The sequence below is a fragment of the Prionailurus bengalensis genome, chromosome C1 (assembly GCF_016509475.1).
Source record: "Prionailurus bengalensis isolate Pbe53 chromosome C1, Fcat_Pben_1.1_paternal_pri, whole genome shotgun sequence".
NCBI classification, from domain to species: Eukaryota; Metazoa; Chordata; class Mammalia; order Carnivora; family Felidae; genus Prionailurus; species Prionailurus bengalensis.
Window position 1 is genome coordinate 55,604,636 of NC_057345.1, and position 22,407 is coordinate 55,627,042.

The following is a 22,407-nucleotide window of genomic DNA, read 5'->3' on the forward strand; positions in this document are numbered from 1 at the left end:
ATTGCTCTTTTATTTAAAATTTTACACAGTTAAACATGTACATACACATGCAAATGCTCACATACTCTTGTCCTCCAAAACTGCGCTTCTCACTTGATGGTAGAATTAGCAGAGATTTATCTTTTCTTCCTCTTGCTTATATACATTTTCTACTACTTCTATTATACTTTCTACTATTTCTAATATGTATTATTTGTGATTTCTTTAAAGTTAAAAATGTTTTAAACTCAATAGTTGCATTCAGGTCTGAAATGCAGCACTAAATCTTAATGTCACGTGACTCATGCTCAAAGGACCATGATTTAAGCATTCCTGAAATTACAGGTAATAAAACTTCTGATTTATTAACAGCATCTCAGTGTGGCCATACTGCCTCTCAGATAAACCATATAACTGATTTCTATGGCCACCAAAAGCATCAATGAAAAGATGTGCCTCATTTCTAAGGCAGAAAAAAAAAAAAAAGCCATAGAACAAACAACCTTTAACAACAGATACCCAGTCAGCCAGAGACATGAGTGTGACCTGGTAAGTAAGGATGCGACACACACACACACACACACACACACACACACACACACCCTATCCAGATAACAGACAAATACCAAATTCTTTTAATTCTTCCCTGCCTTCTTAAACATAGTACATTGACTAAAATTCAATTGAGGGCATCATCATAAACATGCATTACTGTATTGGGTCCTTATATGATGTTGTGATTTCCTTAATGCTGTTTAATCACCCTGTTTTTGAGTACTTCTATCTTTTATAGTTTTCCTGTTTCTTTCTTTTGTTGTTAGCTGACCTTTTATACCACTGCCTCTCTGCCTCTAACTAGAATTCCATCTTCTAGTATGTTGCTCCCAATCCATGAGGTACGAAAACAGATCAATATGCTTAAAAGTTCTAATACAAATGAGTCCTAAGTCATTTTTAAGGGAGGAAATGAAGGACTCTCATGGGAATGAAATAGCAGAAACTCTCTTTGCTTTTGTCCAGGTTCTAGAATATACTCTAGATTGTGCTGTCCAATACAGTAGTTACTAGCCATATGCAACTATTTCAATTTAATTATATTTAAACTACTAATTCAGTTCCTCAGTTGTACCTCAACAGCCACATGTGGCTGGTAGCTACAGTTAATGGACAGTAGAGATAGAGAATATTTCTATCAACACAGAAAATTCTATTGGTCAGTACGGTTTTAGACAGCTGAGGCTGATGGACAAATGGAATGTTATTACTGGTACATATTTTCCAAAGCAGAAAATGGGCTGAGAAAAAAACAGAGTAAAACTAAATCTCTAACTGTTCCCTTTTCTTTATTTCAAAAAGATAAAAATTATTTAATAGTAGTAGCTTCCACTAAAATACAATCATCATACAAAGTCATCAAGACAAATAAATGAAGAATAAGACATAAAAGGTATACTTAAGAAAAAATTGTTGGAAAAAATCCACATTGTCCCTATTCTTCAAAGACCTTCAAAATAAACAATCTCTGAGAATAATGAAAACTACTAGGACATTTATTCCATGGCTCTTTCTGAAGAAGGCAAAGCCCGTGCCAAGACAATACAAACCTGACACTAATACTACTACTGACTAGGTAGGGCATTTGTACTTACAATCTGAACTCCAAAAAATGGTCTGAAGGAATTTCAGAAATATTGTACATATAATAGGGCAGACTAAAACCTAAGCAGATAAGGTCATCTGACTTAGAAGAGAAAACATGGGTAGGGAAATACAAGATTTAAATATGAGATAAAAAATGTACCACTGTTTAGAAAAAACTATGGTGACAGTATCTCATGTGGGTCCTTATAGGGGATACATCATGATAAAAAGGGCAATTCCTTCAATAACAACCCTATGATGTATACAGCTGAGTTCCACATAGCTTCTTCTTACAATAATGTGAACTTAGGGGCGCCTGGGTGGCGTGGTCGGTTAAGCGTCCGACTTCAGCCAGGTCACGATCTCGCGGTCCATGAGTTCGAGCCCCGCATCAGGCTCTGGGCTGATGGCTCAGAGCCTGGAGCCTGTTTCCGATTCTGTGTCTCCCTTTCTCTCTGCCCCTCCCCCGTTCATGCTCTGTCTCTCTCTGTCCCAAAAATAAATAAAAACGTTGAAAAAAAATTAAAAAAAAAAAACAATAATGTGAACTTATACCATAATATAGTCTCTGCTTTATGGCTTGACCTAAAAATAAAATTTAGTATATATATATATATATATATATATATATATATATATATATATATTCAAAGTGTATAACAGACCAACAAAAAATATCTTTAAAGCATGCTGCAAGTTAAAAGAGCTGGGTATGTAACATTCATGTGTACGAGATCTAGTCCAAGGAATCCAGCATTGCTCTTGAGAGAGAATGATACTAATGCTCCCTAAATGCTTTCCCATTATTTGTGGGACAAATATGCAAAGTCCATTCTTGTTCTGCAGCTCCTTTCAACACTCACTCCTCAAATCTGCTTAAGGTCTTCCAGATATTTCCTTCTTGTCCAGTTCACAGCCATGAACATTTATGACACTTTTCTCCAATGAACACCCTTAATTATTTCCCTCTCCCAAAGTCAATATTCACCCAATCCTTCCCAGAAAAGGAATAAGAATAAAATCTAATTGCTAATTAATAACTGAAAAATAAGGTTTTTTATGTGAGCAGCAACATACAGATATTTTACCTTCAGAGATCCCTAGGTCTTTCCCCTCTCTCCTAAGTATTTCTTTATTTTCTGCTTTTTTCCTGACAAATTAACATTACCACTCCTAACAATAGTAAACATCTCTTAAAGATGTAGATTGCTACCTACTTTTGAATCTAATTTCTGTTTTACATATGCGCCATTTGCTGCTGTCAGGACATCATTTATCAGAATGAAAACATATCCTTCCAGGTCAAATGCCAAGTCAGAGCTGTAAAACACAAGCAACACTTTAATAACTTACATTTAAAGAACATGCATGTAATTTTAAGTAGGTCTGAAGTACAATATATGGAAGAACATATTCTTATCTAGGTAAGTGAACATTAGGCATTTTACCAGCTATTAGTATTTCTTGATTCCTGGTTATAGTTTGCAATTTCATACTCAATAGGGAAGTCTTCAGAAATGAGACATACTAACACCTAAACATAATCATTAGTAATTAATCAATCACATCAGTTAATAGCACACTGCTCTGAAATCAAAGTCAGACAAGACCAAGTAACCAAATTCACCATTATGATACATCTGAAGCAGAAAGAAGGCACTGGAACTCAATTTCAAAGACAAGGAAACCAGAAAGATGAAGCTGTTAACATGTCACTTTTCCAAGGATTCATTCACACAAAAGTTAGGCTGTACAAGTGGTTGGGTCACTGGGTGGAATATCTGAGGTATAGATTATAGCTAGTTCTGAGATCAAGCTACAACAGTGTCTAAGCACATAGTAGGAACTCAAATACTTAAATGACTGCTTTAAAAGCCTACCAGGTATAACTAGCAGGATTAGGGAAATTAAAATTTTCTATTATTTAGTTGACCACCAGGCACAAGATAAGAACTTAGTAAACTGAACAGAATAATGAAAATCTAAGAAGAGTATGTCTTCATTAAATGTTAGCACCCTAGCTAAAATAGCGGCCCCACATTCCACATTCTGTGATTGTGCAAAACTAGTATATATTTTTAGCTAACTAGTACATGGAATGAGACTTCTAAGGAGCTCTATGCCACTGCTATTTTAGGCAGAACTAGCCCATGTACAGTCCCTTTTCCAAACAGCCTGACAGCCTTTTAACTTCAGACTCCCTTCCACCCAATCTGTTTCCCAAGTAAAAGGTTCTGATTAGATAAGGCTGGTCCAAATCTGCAGGCCAGGGTTGACCCTGAGGAACTCCTGTTGTTTGACTCTGTTTGGGGCCCCACCAGCTTCAAGGAAATGCTTCAAAGACTAGCAGGGCATCTCTAAAAAGAAAGGTTAAAGGCTCATATACAATTTTTCTTCAAGGAGGCAATATCACCTAAAGGGAAAAATAGTTAGCTATATAATAAAATTCTAGTAACTATTCTATCTTAAAAAAAAAAAAAAAAAAGGAATGCAATTTCATTTGGAAATTTAGGGTAGAATAGAATCTGACTTTAATATTTCCTCCTGCCTATACCACAGGGATGATGAAGGTAAATGAGCTAATCCAAGAAGCACACTGAATTCCCAGATGGAAAATGTATGCTGGGCAGAATTTGTGTCATTAGCAACCCCAAGTATGTATGCCTTGGGCTAAGTAAAATGTAGAAGGCCTCTAGCTATAACTTTAATTTTCTGAGTCTTTGGGCATATATTTTCACCCTACATTTTAAATATTAATTAGTTAATTAATAAATTAATTTATTTTTGAGAAAGAGAGAGAGCATATGTGCACACAGGGTAGGAGCAGAGAACTATGAGATCATGACCTGAAATGACTGAGTGACCCAGGTGCTCCTCTTCCTGCATTTTAAAACTTAAACTTAAGAACAATGGAAAAAGCTTCAGTAATTTAACAGAATGTCTAAGTTATGGCATTTGTGATACATCTTAAGTGAGGACAAATAAAGAAATTCTATTCTTTATTATTCCACAAGGCAAATAATTCATTATCATCTGCCTTTTCTAAGACACTATTTTCTTTAGCACTATGCAAAGTAAACGAATACCACATGATTTATAAAAGCACACAGGCTCTGGAGTCAGGCACAAATTCAAATTCCGGCTCTGCCATTTACTAGCTGTGTAACCTTGACCAAGTTACTGAACTCAGGTTTCAGTTTCTTCAACTAAAAATAGGAAAATTATACCCATAGCTTTCAGAGTTGTTGTAAAGAATGCATAAGTAATATGTGTAAAATGCCAAACATGGCATATGGTATGTGCTCAATAAGTAGAAGAATCAGATTTTGCCAGCCTTGACCTTAATACAGCCAAAAAGATTGAACTCTCTGAAGAGTCTTTTGGATGTTTTCAAAGACATGATTCTTACTTAGCCTATAAAAAAACTCTTTACTGGTAATTGATTATTATTAATAATTATTGATAATTTCCAGTATGTTCTTAATACATTCTTACCTGGCAGCTACAAAGGCTCCAATAATCATTGCAAATACGGTCATCTTAATACCCCAAGAAAAAGTCTTCCTACAAAATAAAACAATTAAAAAGCACATACATGTGCCTTTAGTTATTCACAAAGACTCAATCTGCAACACAGGCAAAAAATATATATATATATGTGTGTGTGTGTGTGTGTGTTTTCTTTAAAAAAAGCTATAAACAATCAGATTTTAAATGCTTCCAAGAAATTGGATATTTCAAAGAACCCCTTTACATGAAGCAAAAAGTTATACAAAAAAGTGTATTCATATTTTGATTCTTATATTTACCATTATTGAGTTTGCATTTTTGTAAATCAGAATTTCTTTAAGTAGAAAAAGGTCACACGCACTTGTGGTAAAAGTAGCCAAGACATGAACACTATTTAAAACCTATACTGATGTTTCTGACCCAGCTTCACCCAGTGGCAACAGTAAGTATAGGAATTCTTAGAAGTATATCTCATGTTCAGACAGATTCCAACTACTACAATTCATAATCTTCCCAACTACTGCTCCCATAAACTATCAATTCCTATAGCAAAGGAAGAAAGTTGCTTAAACTTCTCAAAAGATAAAGTTGAAACAAGACAAATAATTTTACTATTTCACATATGCTGGGCCCCTTTTCAAGATAATTAAAAGTTTGTTAAAGACTACATATATTAGGAATTAGCTCACTTGAGTAAAACTCCTTCAGCAAACATTGTAAACAGGATGGAGAACCTTCTCAGAACTGTAAACATTGGCAAGCTGCAAAAAAAAAAAAAAAAAAAAAAAAAAAAAAAAAAAAAAAGGAAAAAAATATGATTAGGTAAAATAAAGTTTAACAATTTACTTTTTTAACTAAGACTCCCCAAATATCTTAAAATAATGTTAATCTCTTCCTTCCATTATGCTGGTTAATTCCATTCCACATTGATTAATCTGTAATTAAACCTTTATTTCTTTCTAGGATTCTTATTTGAAAGCTGAAAGAATTGCTTTTATAAAACTACTAGAAGTGAGAAATACCAAGCTAACTATAAAAAATGGTAGAGATCATGTATCTATTATCAAAGACTAATAACAGCCACTTTATCTCACTCTACTTTTATACAAATACCCTTAAAAGTAACCATGTTAGTCTTCCTTTTTTACTAGACTGACCTTACTTCCCACCCACTCCACTCCCCCTGAACACGTCCAACCCTCCAAAAAGCATCTGATAATCTACCCACATGAAACATTCCTTGATTGTCCTTTTGTGGAAATACTTTGGTCTTCCTCTAAATTACCACAGCATTTTGCTTACACTAGTCAAACACATATCCTCTTGTGATATAATTATTTCTGAATATATCTCATCTCACTCCAAAGTGCCTTATACTTAGCTGGCAATAAAAAATAGGCTGAGGATGGATAGATGGATGACAATGGATGAAGAAGAGCAAACTCTATAGAAGCAGCACTTTGTAGCATGTCTGCATTTCTTTCCAAGTGGATAATGAGATGGAAAAGGATGCCCCACCCATGAGGAATCTAACTTCCATGAACCCTCTCCCAGAGATATCATCATGGTTATTCTGTCAGGTTTCTTGGGTCTGGAGAAAGAAGAAATGAAAAATGCTTTGTCTCTCATCCTCAGAGATCTCCCCATTGTTTTACAATCATCTACTATGCCAAAGGTTTACCTTAAGTGGAAGTAGTGAAACCATGGATTTCTGTTAAACGGCTTCCCTATGTGTATAATTTTAGTATCACATACACCCAATACATACTATACTCCTCAAGTGGAGAAGCCAAGAATTGGGAGGTTAGAGGATAATTAAACAGTTTTGTTGTAGAGCAGCGAACTACTGCTTTTTTCTAGAAGTGAATACGCTGCTTCTACAGTGATATGGCCATGGGTACAATATTTGTATCAGAGTTCCATCTGATGTTATTTTAACTACTTCATGTTAAAAGAAACACTACAAAAGTTCTCATACCACCCTCTGATTTTGCTTGCAGAATTTGCTTAAAATATGATATTTATAAATTGTATTAAAGAATTGAAACCCCAGAAGCCTAACATATACTCTCCACTACTATATAGGTCTGGAAAAATAATGAAAATCTCCTATCACAGCATTTCATAACATTTTAAGACTTCTATTAGCAAAGTGAGGAGGGAAAAAAACCCCAAAGCAAATAAAACTCTTTCTATTCAAACTTAAAGAATTTAAACTAAAATCTTTTTGGTGTAATCTTCATTATTTACTAACAGAAGCTTTCCAGTCTTTTCATTTTCTTCCAAAATCAAAAACAATGTGTTAAATATTTGACATTCAAGTACAGTTTTAAGAATACATTATATTAACCTCACTAGTAAAATAAAGTTATCCATACTTCAGTTTCTTTGTGCTGAACAGTCCCGTGATTTGGTTCCCAAAATATAGTAGAGGTAGTGGAAACGTCTAGAAAATTTAAAAAGGGATAACAAAACTCAATAATAAAGATAGCTAAAACAAGGTCCTTTCAAACAGAAACAGTTTTGTTTATATGATCAAAATCTTTCCACTTAAAACATAAGATTAGAACTCACACACATTTTTGGCCCCCTTGAAGCACCCAAAAAACATTATTCCTGGATAAACAGCACTACTGTGGCAGAGAGAGGGAAGAATGGAGAAGGAAAAAGAAAACAGAAATATGAATATGATCAAGGCATAGGAGACAGTAACATCACCTGCTTTAAAATATAACGGATTAGCCCATGGCAGAAAAAGGAAAGGCATTTCATCTTCACATGGAGTTAAGCATAGGCAGACAGAAAAATAACAAAACAAACCCAAAGAACAACGAATGCAGGATACACTGGCTGGATTAGATGGATGTAGAAAATGCAAAACAGCTGTCCTCCCAATAAGTGTTCATCGATTAAAACAACACAAGATCTCAGGGGGCTTTTTTCCCTTAATTTTACAGAGTGTGTAGGCCTTTTTAAAACACATATTACTAAATTTATTCTTACCTTCACTATACCCACTCTGGGCAATTTCAAGCCTGCAATTTTTAAATAGGCGGAGCACTGACAAAAATATATAGGGACTTCTTTTCAGCAAAAAGCACTAGTATTATCATTATCATTATCATTATTGCTATTATTACTATTTTACCTTTCGAGGTACATTTCTGTCAAGGTCAGGAAACTTGACTACTCTGAGCGCCTTTCCCACCCAGAGAACTGCCACTGTGGCCACCATCTGTAAACAGAGAACACAGATTCACTGTTCTACATATAAAGACACACACAGAAGTTCGAACGACATAAACCACGTAATGCTGAAGATTCCAACTAACCTGGCCAAGTCCAACACATAGTGAGGAGGGAAATCTACAAAAAAGGTAGAGAGAGAGAAAAATACGGGGTCAGGAAAACCCAAACGTAGCTCTGTCGATTCAATTTAAATGCATTTTGATACAAACACCAACATCTGCCTTTTATCCAAATGAAAATCTGAGAAAAATCCCTGCTGGTTGTCAGGCAACACCCCTGATTCTGTAGCCTCGGGCGGCCACTTGTCTCATCTTGTCCGATTCCACAATTTCAGTCAGCTGCCTCCAACAGATTTTTCAAGCGGTGAAGAAGACAGACATAGGTGTCTTCAACGGTTTCACATCTTTAAAACAAAAATGCTGCTTCTGCCTCAGGGTCCCAGTGACAGCGTCAGAATCGTCTTAAAAGAGCTTGAGGATGCGCACGTCCCCAGAGGCTGTCAGCAAACTCGAGGAACCCTGAAGCCCCGGACCCCGGCCCAGGATGCCGGGAAGGGAAGGCATCCCTCACTCTGCTCCCAGCCTGGCATGCAACGGGAGCCAAAAGTCACGAAGCAACTCCGCTCCGTTACTCCGCAGGGCAAGGTCTCCTGGGCGCTGCACAGTAGGCACGGCGGGCGCTTTCCCACCGCGGCGGGTACGCGCGATGGGCCGTCCGGGGCCCCGCGCCCAGAGAGGGACCCGCACCCCGGCCCATGCGCCAAGCCGGCCCGGCCGCCCGGGCCGCGCGTCCGCCGCCAGCCCTCTCCGGCGCCCGCCCAACTTTGTTCAGCTTCAACTTTGGCAGGGTTAAGTCCAAGGAGCCGGCGCCCCGCCGCAGCCGCGCGCTCCTCCGCACGGCCTCGGCCGCCGCCGCCGCCTCGGCCCTACCTGTAATTGGTGAGCACGCTTTTGTTGACCACCACGATCAGGAAGGAGCTCACGCCGTAAAAGCCGGCGGCCAGCAGCTTCAGGAACACCGTCAGCGTTTCGGCCGACGCCATCCCCAACTCCTCCTCATGTCTGTGTGTGGAGGATTTCGCGGGGGCTTCTCCTTTAACCCGGGCATGCTGACGTCTATGAACTTCCGCCATGGCTGCGGCGGCGGCGGCCTGTGAGAGGAGCGGCGGGCGGGCCCGGCGGCAGGGCCGAGCGGCGCGGGGGGCCTGTGGCTGTAGTTCCCGGGGGACTCGCGGGGCCCTGGTCGGCAGGCTGTGTCGGCTGCGCGCTCGCCGCCTCGGCTCCCCGCACGGTAGCCGCCCGTCCCCGCCCAGGGGCAGGAACGCTGGGTTTCACACCCTTGGGGACTGGGCTCGGGCATTGTGCAACGCGGGGTCAGAGGGTAGGGGCCGCGCCAGGATTGGTCTGGGTAGGGGTTGGAGAGGGCCTGGAGAAGGGGCGGCGGCGACCCTCAGTCCCGGGCAAAGAAGGAAAGGAAGCCAAAGAGCAACCACTCGGGGACACCTGAGCGCCAGGCGGCAAAGCAAATTCACCGAACGCCGCGGCCGCCCGGCGCCTGCGCGCGAGCCTGCGCTGGGTCTATCAGCGGCCGCGCACCTACAGCTGGGGAGGCTGGAGGCTGGGGGACTGGAAGCCGTATTCTCCAGATAACAGCCGCAACAAAAGTACGGACCATCCTCCCCTCGGTAACAGGTGGCTGGCTGACTTATTCTCAAGGTGTGCGCGTCTAGACCTTGTTCTTTTTGTCTCTCCTGCAGAAGGTCAAAGCCCTTCAAAAGTATCACACGTGGATAAAAGTAAACACCAAGCATTTCATTCTGCATTCCCTCGGGCTTCTTACATTTTCTGAACTCAGAAACACCAAACAATACTTTCTTTGCAGATCAAAGGAAAATTTGTTTAAGAAAAATGTAGACATATCCAAAAAAGTAGTAAGATAATCAATCAGCTTATGCGTTGATGACAAGAGTAAGGGTTTGGGAGGTGGGATTCCTACAAATGCCCTGTCACTAGCTGTGTGCCAATTAGTTGACCTCTTTGGGCCGGCATCTCCCTATCTCTATGGATGTTAAGCTAGTGCAGAGCTAGTTTTCAGTAAGTGGCAGTCAATTATTACATAACTGAAACAAATCATTATTATCAGCTTCAACAAAGAAATGGCATATCTAATATTAATGTCAGAAAAAGAACTTTGAATTATTTTTCTATATATTTCATCTATCTTTTTTATTTCTTTTAGCCCTTACTTTTAAATTGTGATGAAATACACATAAAATTTACCATCTCAACCTGTTTTATTGTTATGGTAAAATATGCTTAGTATAAAATTCATCATTTTACCACTGGGTGTACAATTCAGTGGCACTAAGTACATTCACATTATTGTGCAACTCTCACCACTACCCATCTCCAGAACTTCTTCATCATCGCTAACTGAAATTATGTAACCACTAAACAGTCTTTCCCATTCCTCCTCACCTCAACCTCTAGTGACCACTATTCTTTCTGTCTTTATGAATCTGACTCTTCTAAGTACCTCCTGTAAGTGGAATTATACAGTATTTGTCCTTTTGTGTCTGATATTTCTCTTAGCATAATGCTTTCAAGGTTTATCTACTTGTAGCATGTGTCAGAATTTCCTTCCTTTTAAATGCTGGATAGGGGCGCCTGGGTGGCGCAGTCGGTCAAGCGTCCTACTTCAGCCAGGTCAAGATCTCGGTCCGTGAGTTCGAGCCCCGCCTCGGGCTCTGGGCTGATGGCTCGGAGCCTGGGGCCTGTTTCCGATTCTGTGTCTCCCTCTCTCTCTGCCCCTCCCCCGTTCATGCTCTGTCTCTCTGTCCCAAAAATAAATAAACGTTGAAAAAAAATTTTTTTAAAAATGCTGGATAATATTCCATTTTGTGTATATCTTTTGATCCATATCTTTTGAGTTATTCTATGAACTCCTTTGTTTTTTGAATATTCTGAAACACTGGTGCCCAGAATGAAGTTCTTAACATGGCCCACAAGGACTTAGGGGATGTGGTTTCTGCCCACATCTCCAGAGGCACTCCTCACATTTCCCTCCCTAAGCTGCAACTAAATTAAATTATGGCCAGTTCCGTGAAGAAAAATGTGGGTTCCTGTTTCTGTGTCTTTGCTCCCATTATTCTTTCCAACTGGGTTGCTTTCTCTCTCTCCTCTCCCCAGTCTCCTGAAGAACTCTTACTTTTCCTTTAGTATTTAGCCAAAGCATTACTGCCTCTTTGGGTACCTTCCTTCACACTGTCCCTCCACTACCTCCATAGAATTGATATCTCTCCTTTTGTGCCCCTCGCACCCCATCTTTGTACATCCCCATTATAGAGGCTCTGGAATTACATGTTTATATGTCAGTCTGTTCCAGTAGACAGTGAACTCCCTAAGGACAAGGACAGGTGGGATACCTAGCACCGTTTAAATGTTTTTGCTAAATGAATAACTTTTTAACAATAAGGAAAAATGGCCAGATTTCTTCCTTAATTGCTAGCAGCAGAAGAAAAATAACTAGAAAGTTTTATTTTGGGAACTATCTTCTGTGAAAGAAATACTATAAAAATAATATTCCTCATAACAAAAGCAAACAAGCAAAATAGACTTGTATTACATAAAAAGTATCTTCCCCTGTTCCTCCCCTACCCACTCTTTAAAGAAAGCAACTGCTAACAGTTTAGAGGTTGTATTAACTGCCATGTCCTGTTCACATATGAATACATACATGTACACGGATGTATGTACACACACCCATATCCATACACACAGGTGTATATTTACACATGCGTATTTAATACATTTTTTAACATACATAGAACAGAACCAGGTAAGAGCACTGATCCTCAAGCCAGACACTGTCTCTGACACTAATTTTGTGACCTTGGGCAAATTACTTGACAATACTGTGCTCAGTTTCCTTATTCATGAAATGAGGATTTCACTTAGCACCCACCTCATGGGGTTTTTGTGAGAAATGTGTAACGAAGGTAAAATACTTAGAATATAGTACATACTTCACAAGTGTTTATAATAATAATTACTATTATCATTAATACTATTATTATGCAAACTCTGTTTTCACTTAGTATTTTTAAGGATCTTTCTGTGTTAGTAAAGAAATTCTACCCCGAATAGCCAAAGCAATTTTGAAGAAGACCAAAGCAGGAGGCATCACAATCCCAGACTTTAGCCTCTACTACAAAGCTGTAATCATCAAGACAGCATGGTATTGGCACAAAAACAGACACACAGACCAATGGAATAGAATAGAAACCCCAGAACTAGACCCACAAACGTATGGCCAACTAATCTTTGACAAAGCAGGAAAGAATATCCAATGGAAAAAAGACGGTCTCTTTAACAAATGGTGCTGGGAGAACTGGACAACACCATGCAGAAGGTTGAAACTAGACCACTTTCTCACACCGTTCACAAAAATAAACTCAAAATGGATAAAGGACCTGAATGTGAGACAGAAAACCATCAAAACCCTAGAGGAGAAAGCAGGAAAAGACCTCTCTGACCTCAGCCGTAGCAATTTCTTACTTGACACATCCCCAAAGGCAAGGGAATTAAAAGCAAAAATGAACTATTGAGACCTCATGAAGATAAAAAGCTTCTGCACAACGAAGGAAACAACCAACAAAACTAAAAGGCAACCAACGGAATGGGAAGGTATTTGCAAATGACATATCAGACAAAGGGCTAGTATCCAAAATCTATAAAGAGCTCACCAAAGTCCACACCCGAAAAACAAATAACCCAGTGAAGAAATGGGCAGAAAACATGAATAGACACTTCTCTAAAGAAGACGTCCGGATGGCCAACAGGCACATGAAAAGATGCTCAATGTCGCTCCTCATCAGGGAAATACAAATCAAAACCACACTGAGATATCACCTCATGAGAGTGGCCAAAATGAACAAATTAGGAGACTATAGATGCTGGAGAGGATGTGGAGAAATGGGAACCCTCTTGCACTGTTGGTGGGAATGCAAACTGGTGCAGCCACTCTGGAAAACAGTGTGGAGGTTCCTCAAAAAATTAAAAGTAGGCCTACCCTATGACCCAGCAGTAGCACTGCTAGGAATTGACCCAAGGGCGACAGGACTGCTGATGCATAGGGGCACTTGTACCCTGATGTTTATAGCAGCACTCTCAACAATAGCCAAATTATGGAAAGAGCCTAAATGTCCATTAACTGATGAATGGATAAAGAAATTGTGGTTTATATACACAATGGAATACTATGTGGCAATGAGAAAGAATGAAATCTGGCCTTTTGTAGCAGCGTGGATGGAACTGGAGAGTGTGATGCTAAGTGAAATAAGCCATACAGAGAAAGACAGATACCATATGGTTTCACTCTTATGTGGATCCTGAGAAACTTAACAGAAACCCATGGGGGAGGGGAAGGAAAAAAAAAAGAGGTTAGAGTGGGAGAGAGCCAAAGCATAAGAGACTCTTAAAAACTGAGAACAAACTGAGGGTTGATGGGGGATGGGAGGGAGGGGAGGGTGGGTGATGGATATTGAAGAGGGCATCTTTTTGGATGAGCACTGGGTGTTGCATGGAAACTAATTTGACAATAAATTTCATATATTAAAGAAAAAAGAAATTCTACCTCATTCTTTTTAACAGCTGCTGAAAATTCCATTATAGATGCATCATAATTCATTCATGTAACCTTTCCTATGGGCATTGAGGTTGTTGCCAGCTTTTTGGTTATTAACACTGCAGTCTTAATTATCCTTGTCCATTCAACTTTGTAGAGGTATAAGTTTCTAGATGTTGAATTGTTTAATTAAAGGCTATGTTTCTTAACAGCATTAACAAATGGATCTCCAAAGAGATTGTACCAATTTTATATTCCCGCTAGCACTGTATGAAAATGCACCCCTCTCTTATAAAGTCAGATGACAGCGATAGAGACCACTGAAAAAGGCCAGATGGTTTGAGTGCTTCCTGGTGGAGGGATGAAATGCCAGGTACAAATTTCTTCAATCAATCAATTGCAATTGATGACAATTGCAATGAATGAAAGTAGATCTCATAAAAGTATTAATCCAAAAAACTACTATTGTTTTTCTCAGCATGATTATGTTATTTATTTATTAATAAATATTTGTTAAGACGTACCATAGATAGGCCAAGAACTATACTGGATTTTCTCAACACCAGAAATGCTTTGTAGACCCTCAGTAAAGTGTTGTGAAGTCAAATGGAGTCAAGCATTTGTATCAGGTGGCCATAAAGATAGATGTGCACAATCCAGCTGGGTTTTTATTATAGGTATTTAGACTTTTTGGTACTTTTAGGTATTTCAATTACTTAGACCTATTTTCTAACCTCAGTAATATTAATCACAGAATTATATATGGGAGATTTATATATTATTTATAAAATTGAATAACGGTGGAAGTATCTAAAATTGTATAAGATTGGGAAGACTTGATTTAAATATTTTCATTGTTGGGGCGCCTGGGTGGCTCAGTCGGTTAAGCATCCGACTTCAGCTCAGGTCATGATCTCACGGTTTGTGAGTTCGAGCCCCGCGTCAGGCTCTGTGCTGACAGCTCAGAGCCTGGAGCCTGCTTCGGATTCTGTGTCTCCCTCTCTCTCTGCCCTTCCCCTGTTCATGCTCTGTCTCTCTCTGTCTGAAAAATAAATAAAAACATTTAAAAAAATTAAAAAAAAATAAATAAATATTTTCATTGATATACAAGTCTACTATATTTGGAAATGTCAACATTGTACCTTGATATGTTTTATATTTTGCTAGGTGGAACTACTGGCAGAAAAATCTTCTTTATAATTAAAACATGTCTTTTTATCAAAACATTGCTTTACCAATCATGTTTCTCCACCAGGAAAAATTGATTCTGTATACCATTTGTTAACATAACTCACGTTATTTCTTTTCCCTGTACTTCTCCCTTTCCCTAAGCTCACTTGCTTTTCTTATACTGGAATTTATGTGGGATATTTTGGTGCCCACATCTATTCACCAGTTTCTTATTTCACTGCCTGCTTAGATCATCCTAGTGACCTATTGTGTTGTACCACTGATTATTTTCTAGCCCGGAAGCAAGGGTCATATGTGTTTCCTATTCAAACAATGCCTTTAAAATTCTGTGAACTAAAAAGCTTGGAAGGGGAATGGAGCTTCTCTGCAGTGCCTCATACTTCTCTATGTTGGGGTCGAAGATATGAAATTATTGATTACTGATGATGAGCCTGGCCATGTGCTATCATTGTGATTTATTATTTTATTTCATCCTTGCTACTCTAGGAAGTAGGTATGGCAAAACAACTTATAAATAGGAAAACAAAGGCCAAGAAGGAGTCTTAGGAATGTCCTGAGTCCTACAGCTCTAAGTGACTGTGCAGATTTGGCCCAGTGTATTTAGCAGTGTGCTCCTACACTACATAGTCCTGCCCCAAGTGGGGTAGATGAACATACTTGCTTTTATAAGAAGTCTGGCGATACCATTTCCTCCTTCAATTACCAAGTTTAGTATTTATCAACCATATGAAGAATAACTAGGATTAAGAAATGACAATTTATTAGTCATAGTCAATCATGACCCATTCACAAATACCATACTAGTCATCAAAGTAGGCATTGAAAATACAAAGGCATTTAGAACTCAAGGTGTTTACAACTGAACTTGATACAAATCGACTGTAAATCAGTTGTTTTGATCCTCCTATCTCAGTGAACTTGGCCTCACTATCCACCGATTGACCATGGCTCTACCCTCTTATAACCATTCCCCCATCACTCTTCAACCCACCTGAAACTAGTTTTACAGCCTCCACTACACTGAAGCTGTCCATCCCTAAGTCATCAATGACTTCCATGGAAGTAAACCCTGCAGACACGCAGTCCTTCTCTTGTTCCTCCACTCTACAGCATTTGCACTACTGATCCTCTCCTCTCCTTTAACCACACACACTTCCCTTTACTTCTCTGATGCCACACCATCTGGAACACCTCCTAGTTTTCTAGATATTCCTTCTCATTCTTTCTGCTTTACTGGCTCTTCCTCATCTAGATTTTTTAAGTAGAGTTTCACATTCCTCGGGGCTTCGTCTTGGGTCTTTTCATTCTATACATTCTTACTAATAATTTCATCCCACTTAATGGATTCACTTACCATTTATCATTTTGCCAACACTTCCCAAATTTATATCACATGGGTTCTCTTGAACTCCAGATTAGTATATACAACCGTCTCCTGAACATCTTCACTTGAATGACTCTGAGGCCCCTTGACATGTATAAAACTAAACCGATCATTGTCCCCTCAACCCCCTCAAACTGCTTCTCCTCCATTGTCCCCTATTATATCAGGTAATGAATCCCGACTGGCTGCTATCCAGCTATTTACTTAGCCATCCCATATATTTACTACTACCTGTTTATCAAGTCCAATCAGCATAATTCAATCACTATATTGAATCAGTTGATTTTGTACATTTAGATGATCAAGATATCTATAGACAATATTACGGCACAAAGTAGGAGATTTGATGTAACCCTGAGATAAAACTGTAATCATGTACTACTGGCCCTGCTATATAAGTAGTAAACTATTTCTAGTTGGTCCTTATGAACAGATGTAGAGAAAAAAGCATTTGCCATATCAATTAATTAGCTGAATACTAGGTGCAAGGAGCTATGGTGTTAATCTGCTTTAGTAAAAATACTATATGTAGAATATTAACTACAACAAAAGTCACCTCCTGATTAAGTTTATGACCATCCTCAGATATTTGTCAAGATCTTACTTCTGCATTGGACAAACAGGTGACTTATGTGGGAATGTGATAGGTATCACCACTCATACATCTTTCTAAGTCTTTGGTAATGGGCGCTAACCTCTGCAATTCCCTTGAAGATATGCTATTCGTTTTGTTTACTGTCCTAGTAGGATGGAAAGGTTCCAGAGGCTTCCTTTCTACCATTATAGTCCTTGTTTCATGGGTCAAATTGCCAATGTAAGGATTTTACCAGTTGCCATGTATATCTGTTATGTCTAAACATGTATTTCTTTTAAGTTTATTTTAATCCAGTTTTATATCCCATCTTCCTTAAAATCCATTTCTATACATATTCCTCAGGTTTATATTGATGTAAGTTAGGAAAATCTGGCAATCAGCTTTTTTGGTTTATAAGCTGCTTCCTCCTGGATCGGACTTTGTACTTGTTCCCCTGGAGCATGCGGATATCTGACCCTAGTTACGGGAATAGTGGATAGTTCTCAAGCAAGGAAAGGCTGATATCCTCAGACACAGGAGGACAAGCTGCTTTCACTGACAGAAGAGGTTCAAAGTGACTTGAGATTTCAAAATTCTCACCTTGGCCTAAGTCCATCCAGATGTATCCCCAATCCACGTTTTGGGGTCCCTCTCCTTCCCTATCATTTTCCTAACTTCTACACCAGAGACCTGGCAAGGGTATAGATTCAACTGATGTTGTAAATTCTGTAAACTGGACAATTAAATATCTGTTCATTTTTAGCAGTAGCAGCCTTGTAGCTATAAGAAATTCTTTTTTTTTTCTATTTTTTAGAAGTTTATTTATTGTTGAGAGAGAGAAGTGGGGGAGGGACAGAGAAAGAGGAAGACACAGAATCCGAAGCAGGCTCCAGACTCTGAGCTGTCAGCACTGAGCCTGATGCAGGGCCCAAACCCATGAACCATGAGATCACGACCTGAGCTGAAATCAGATGCTTAACTGATTGAGCCACCAAGTGCCCTGTGGAAATGAGAGATTCTTTTAAGGCTGTCATGGAATCCCTCCACCTCTTTGATGAGACTTGAGCAGAGAGTATGAGGACTCAAGGTTGGTACTTTCTCTAAGTGCTTTAGTGTATTCAGAAGAACCTATTTATCACCAGTTGTCATAGTCATTGTTACTGTTCTAACAGTCAAACACGGCAGATAGACTTGTTTCATTAGGTGCTTTATCCCAATCAACTACAGGTGATGACTTAATTAATAATGATACTTCTGCATGACATGGGTTACCAGTATTCATTTCCTATTAGCAAGGAGCTCAGCACTACATTCAAGCCGAGCACAAAGCCAAGCTGATGGCCAAATCCCACTGTTTAGGGTCTGTTTCCTGGGAATACTCCTAGCAACAATTTCTGTGCCAATCAGAGTCCAGTTAGGAGACAGAAACCACGCTGGTTATTTGCTTAAAGAGAATTTAATGTAAAGAAATACTAACTATGCAAATAAAAGGTTTTTAAAAAAATCCTCTAAGGTATCATGGAGATAGCTACTGCAGGAAAGGCAAAGGGAATAAAGGGAAGAGACTAGAATTATTAAAACCTAGAAAATTAGAGGGTTCCCCCCACATACACACCAATAGCTAAACTCAGACCTCTGAGGAAGAGATGCTGCTTAACTGGAATCTTTGATACCTGAATCTTTGAGTTCAGAGGAGGCTCCCCATAAGCCTGGGATCCAGAGGCTCTGTAGGCTGTGGGGAGCATGTTGAGACCGGCTCTGCGAGTGACAGGAAAACTGCCAACTGCATTCAGCTGCTGCTATGGGAAGGGCTGGCTGCTTCTGGGGGGAAGAATCATTGCTGCAGAAATGCTAAGAGGAAGCAGACACTAAGGGGCATTTCTCCTCCAGCTTTGCAGTCTCCCTAGCACCACCAATGGCAGAGCCTGATGGAGAGCCAGCTGGCGAAGCAGGAATGTGGTTTGCAGGACACAAGCACCAGCTTCACAAAGTGGAATAGAGAAAGATAGTCCAAACCTACTCTAAGGTTTGGAGCTGAGAGACAAAAATTTAATAACTGGCACTCCCATCTTAGTAAAAGGAACCATCATCCACCAAGCTGCTCACCCTAGAAACCCAGTAATGAGTCATTCTTAGGGCTTCTCTCTTCTCTTTGGCCATCGATAAGCTCTTAAATATCTCTGAAGTTTGAACCCGCTGCCATCATCATCATCCCTCACCAAGACTACAAGTTAGAATACAAGCCTATTTAGTCTTCAGGCTCGATAACTAACATCTGTGCTCCTGCAGTTCACTCTCTACACAGGAGTCACACAGCAGCCACAGTGATTTTACAAAATTGCAGATCTAATTGTTAGGATTAAACCCATCTCCTGCCTTATTCTTCTTTTGGCTCTCCTTGCTCTATACTTATGATTGACTTTCTCTAATTCCTCAAACACATCCTCTCATTTCTGGATCCTTGCACCTGCTCATTATTTGACTTATTATAGGTTAATCTTCCATCCCCCACAAACCCCATCCCCCTCTGCTGGCTAACTTCTTCAAGTCTCAAATAAAATAGAGAATCTTCCGTGAGGTCTTTTCTACCCAGAGACTCATTAACACCCATTCCTGCATGCCTCTTAAGAGACATAATCACTTCAGCTACTAATTGAAATATTCTTTTCCTACTTTCTGCCTATTGCCTTCTCCTTACCATAAATGTTCAGACCATAATGCATAGGCTGTTATTTACTGCAGGTGGTTGCTATTGAAATATACTCAGAACATAGGCTGCAAATTCTCAGATTCTGTGCTTAAAACTCAATGGTGCATAACGATTTTAGAAAAAAATCTTTTTCCCCTTCTTACTCCTTTTAAGCCAGATAAACCCCTTCCAAAACATGTCCTTGTATAGTCTTCCCCAACTGAACTGATGAAAAATCTATTCTTCCAATTGTTTAGGCCCAAAAGCTCACAGCCATCTTTGACTCCTCTCTTTCTTTAGCTGCCCATATCTAGCTCTTAGCAAATCCCATCAACTCTATCTTTAAAATATATCCATATTCCAACATTTATTACTTCTACTGGCATTCTAGTCCAAGTCACCATATGTGCTTGCTAAAATATTGTAATTTTTTTCTGTAATGGTTTTTCTGCTTCTATCTTGGACTCATCTTTCCCTATTAGTCTTTTCTCCCCAAACCACCCAAAGTGACCTAAAAAAATAAATCAAATGTCACACCTCTGCTCAAAATTATTTAATCAACTTCCCATCTTACTCTAAATAAAGTTCAAAACCTTACAATGACCTACATGGCCTTACATGATCTGGCCTCTTGTTACCTTTGTGACTTCATTCTCTGCCCCCTCACTCCACCTCACCTCAGTCAGTCACAGTGGCCTCCTTGCTTAGAACATTCAAAGCACACTATACCTAAGGACCTTTGTACTCATTGTTCTCTGCCTGGAATACTGTTCCTCCAGATAGCCTCATGGCTTATGATATCACTTAATTCAGGTCTTAAATGCCATCTTATCAAAGTAGTCTTCTCATCACTGAAGAAGGAAATGAAAGAAGAGCTAAATAAATAAAGAGCTATTCTGTGTTCATAGATTGGAAAATTCAATATTGTTGAGATGTTAATTCTCTCCAAATTTATCTACAGGATTAATGTAATTCCTGTAATTAATGTAATGTAATAATATTCCATTGTAGATATATACCACATTTTCTTTATCCATTCATCCACTGAAGAACATTTAGATTGATTCCATATATTGGCTATTGTGAATAATGTTGCAGTGAACATGAGAGTGCAAATATCACTTTGAAATTCTGTTTTAATTCTTCTCTATATAAACTCATGTCGTTGCAACTAGACAGTATTATGCTAAGTGAAATAAGTCAGAGAAAGACAAATACCATATGATTTCACTTATATGTAGAACTTAAGAAACAAAACAAACGATCATAAGGGGAAGAAGAGAGAGAGGAAAGCCAGGAAACAGGCTATTAACTATAGAGAACAACCAATGGTTATCAGAAGGGCAGTGGGTAGGGGGAGGGGTGAAATAGATGATGGGGATTAAGCAGTGCACTTGTCATGATGAGCGCTGGGTGCTGTGTGGAAGTGTTGAATCACTAAATTTTATACCTGAAACTCATGTTACACTGTATGTTAACTAACTGGAATCTAAATAAACACTTTAAAAATTTTTGAAAATCAAATCAATAACCTAATTTTACACGTAAGGAAGTAGAAAAAAATTGGAAAAAATTATTTTACATAAATACTCAAAAGTGGGATTGCTGGATCATATGGTAGTTCTATTTTTTTTTTTAATTTTTTTTTTCAACGTTTTTATTTATTTTTGGGACAGAGAGAGACAGAGCATGAACGGGGGAGGGGCAGAGAGAGAGGGAGACACAGAATCGGAAGCAGGCTCCAGGCTCTGAGCCATCAGCCCAGAGCCTGACGCAGGGCTCGAACTCACGGACCGCGAGATGGTGACCTGGCTGAAGTCGGACGCTTAACCGACTGGGCCACCCAGGCGCCCGGGTAGTTCTATTTTTAACCTTTTGAGGCACCTCCACACTATTTTCTATAATGGCTGCACCATTTTACATTTGCTTCAACAGTGCACCGGGTCCCAATTTCTCCATACCCTCACGTTATTTTATTTTTGTTTTGTTTTTTATAATAACCATCCCAACAGGTGAAGTGATATCTCATTGTGATTCTGACCTGCATTTCCCTGATGTTGAGCATCTTTTCGCATGTTGGCCATTTGTATGTCTTCTTTGGAGAATGTCTGTTCAAATCCTTTGCCCATTAAAAAAAAATGTTTATTTTGAGAGAGTGTGTGCATGCACTCATGCTAGTGGGGGAGGGGCAGAGAGAGGAGAAAGAATCCCGAACACGTTCCACATGGTCAGTGTGGAGGTGAATGTGGGGCTCGAACTCACAAACCATGAGATCATGACCTGAGCCGAAACCAAGAGCTGGACTCTCAACCAACTGAGCCACCTAGAAGCCCCAACTAGTTTGTTTTTATTATTGATTAATAAAACACCCAAACTCATTGTAGTGCTGCTACAAATATGTACCCTATAAACCCAGAAATTCTGATAAGTTCTATTTTGCATGATTTCCACCTAAACAGAAAAAATATACAGTTGCTTTTTAACAGTATACACATTATTGAGTTTTTGCCAACAAGAGAGAACTTTTGTTTGACTAAGTATTGAGGAGACTCAAATTCCCTACTA

The 22,407-nt window shown here is 39.2% G+C and overlaps 1 protein-coding gene across 1 annotated transcript in view; it reads right to left on the minus strand.

Moving 5' to 3' along the window:
* SLC35D1 (solute carrier family 35 member D1) overlaps positions 1-9,936 on the minus strand; it is a 51,084-nt gene extending 41,148 nt beyond the window's left edge. Inside the window, exons 1-7 of the mRNA XM_043575219.1 lie at positions 9,309-9,936; positions 8,463-8,496; positions 8,279-8,365; positions 7,509-7,576; positions 5,820-5,891; positions 5,116-5,184; positions 2,838-2,940 (exon numbers count right to left, since the gene is read on the minus strand). Coding sequence (XP_043431154.1) covers positions 2,838-2,940; positions 5,116-5,184; positions 5,820-5,891; positions 7,509-7,576; positions 8,279-8,365; positions 8,463-8,496; positions 9,309-9,511 — 636 coding nt within the window. The 5' untranslated portion in view covers positions 9,512-9,936. The remainder of the gene's footprint in view (positions 1-2,837; positions 2,941-5,115; positions 5,185-5,819; positions 5,892-7,508; positions 7,577-8,278; positions 8,366-8,462; positions 8,497-9,308) is intronic.
* Between the last annotated feature and the right edge of the window lie 12,471 nt (positions 9,937-22,407).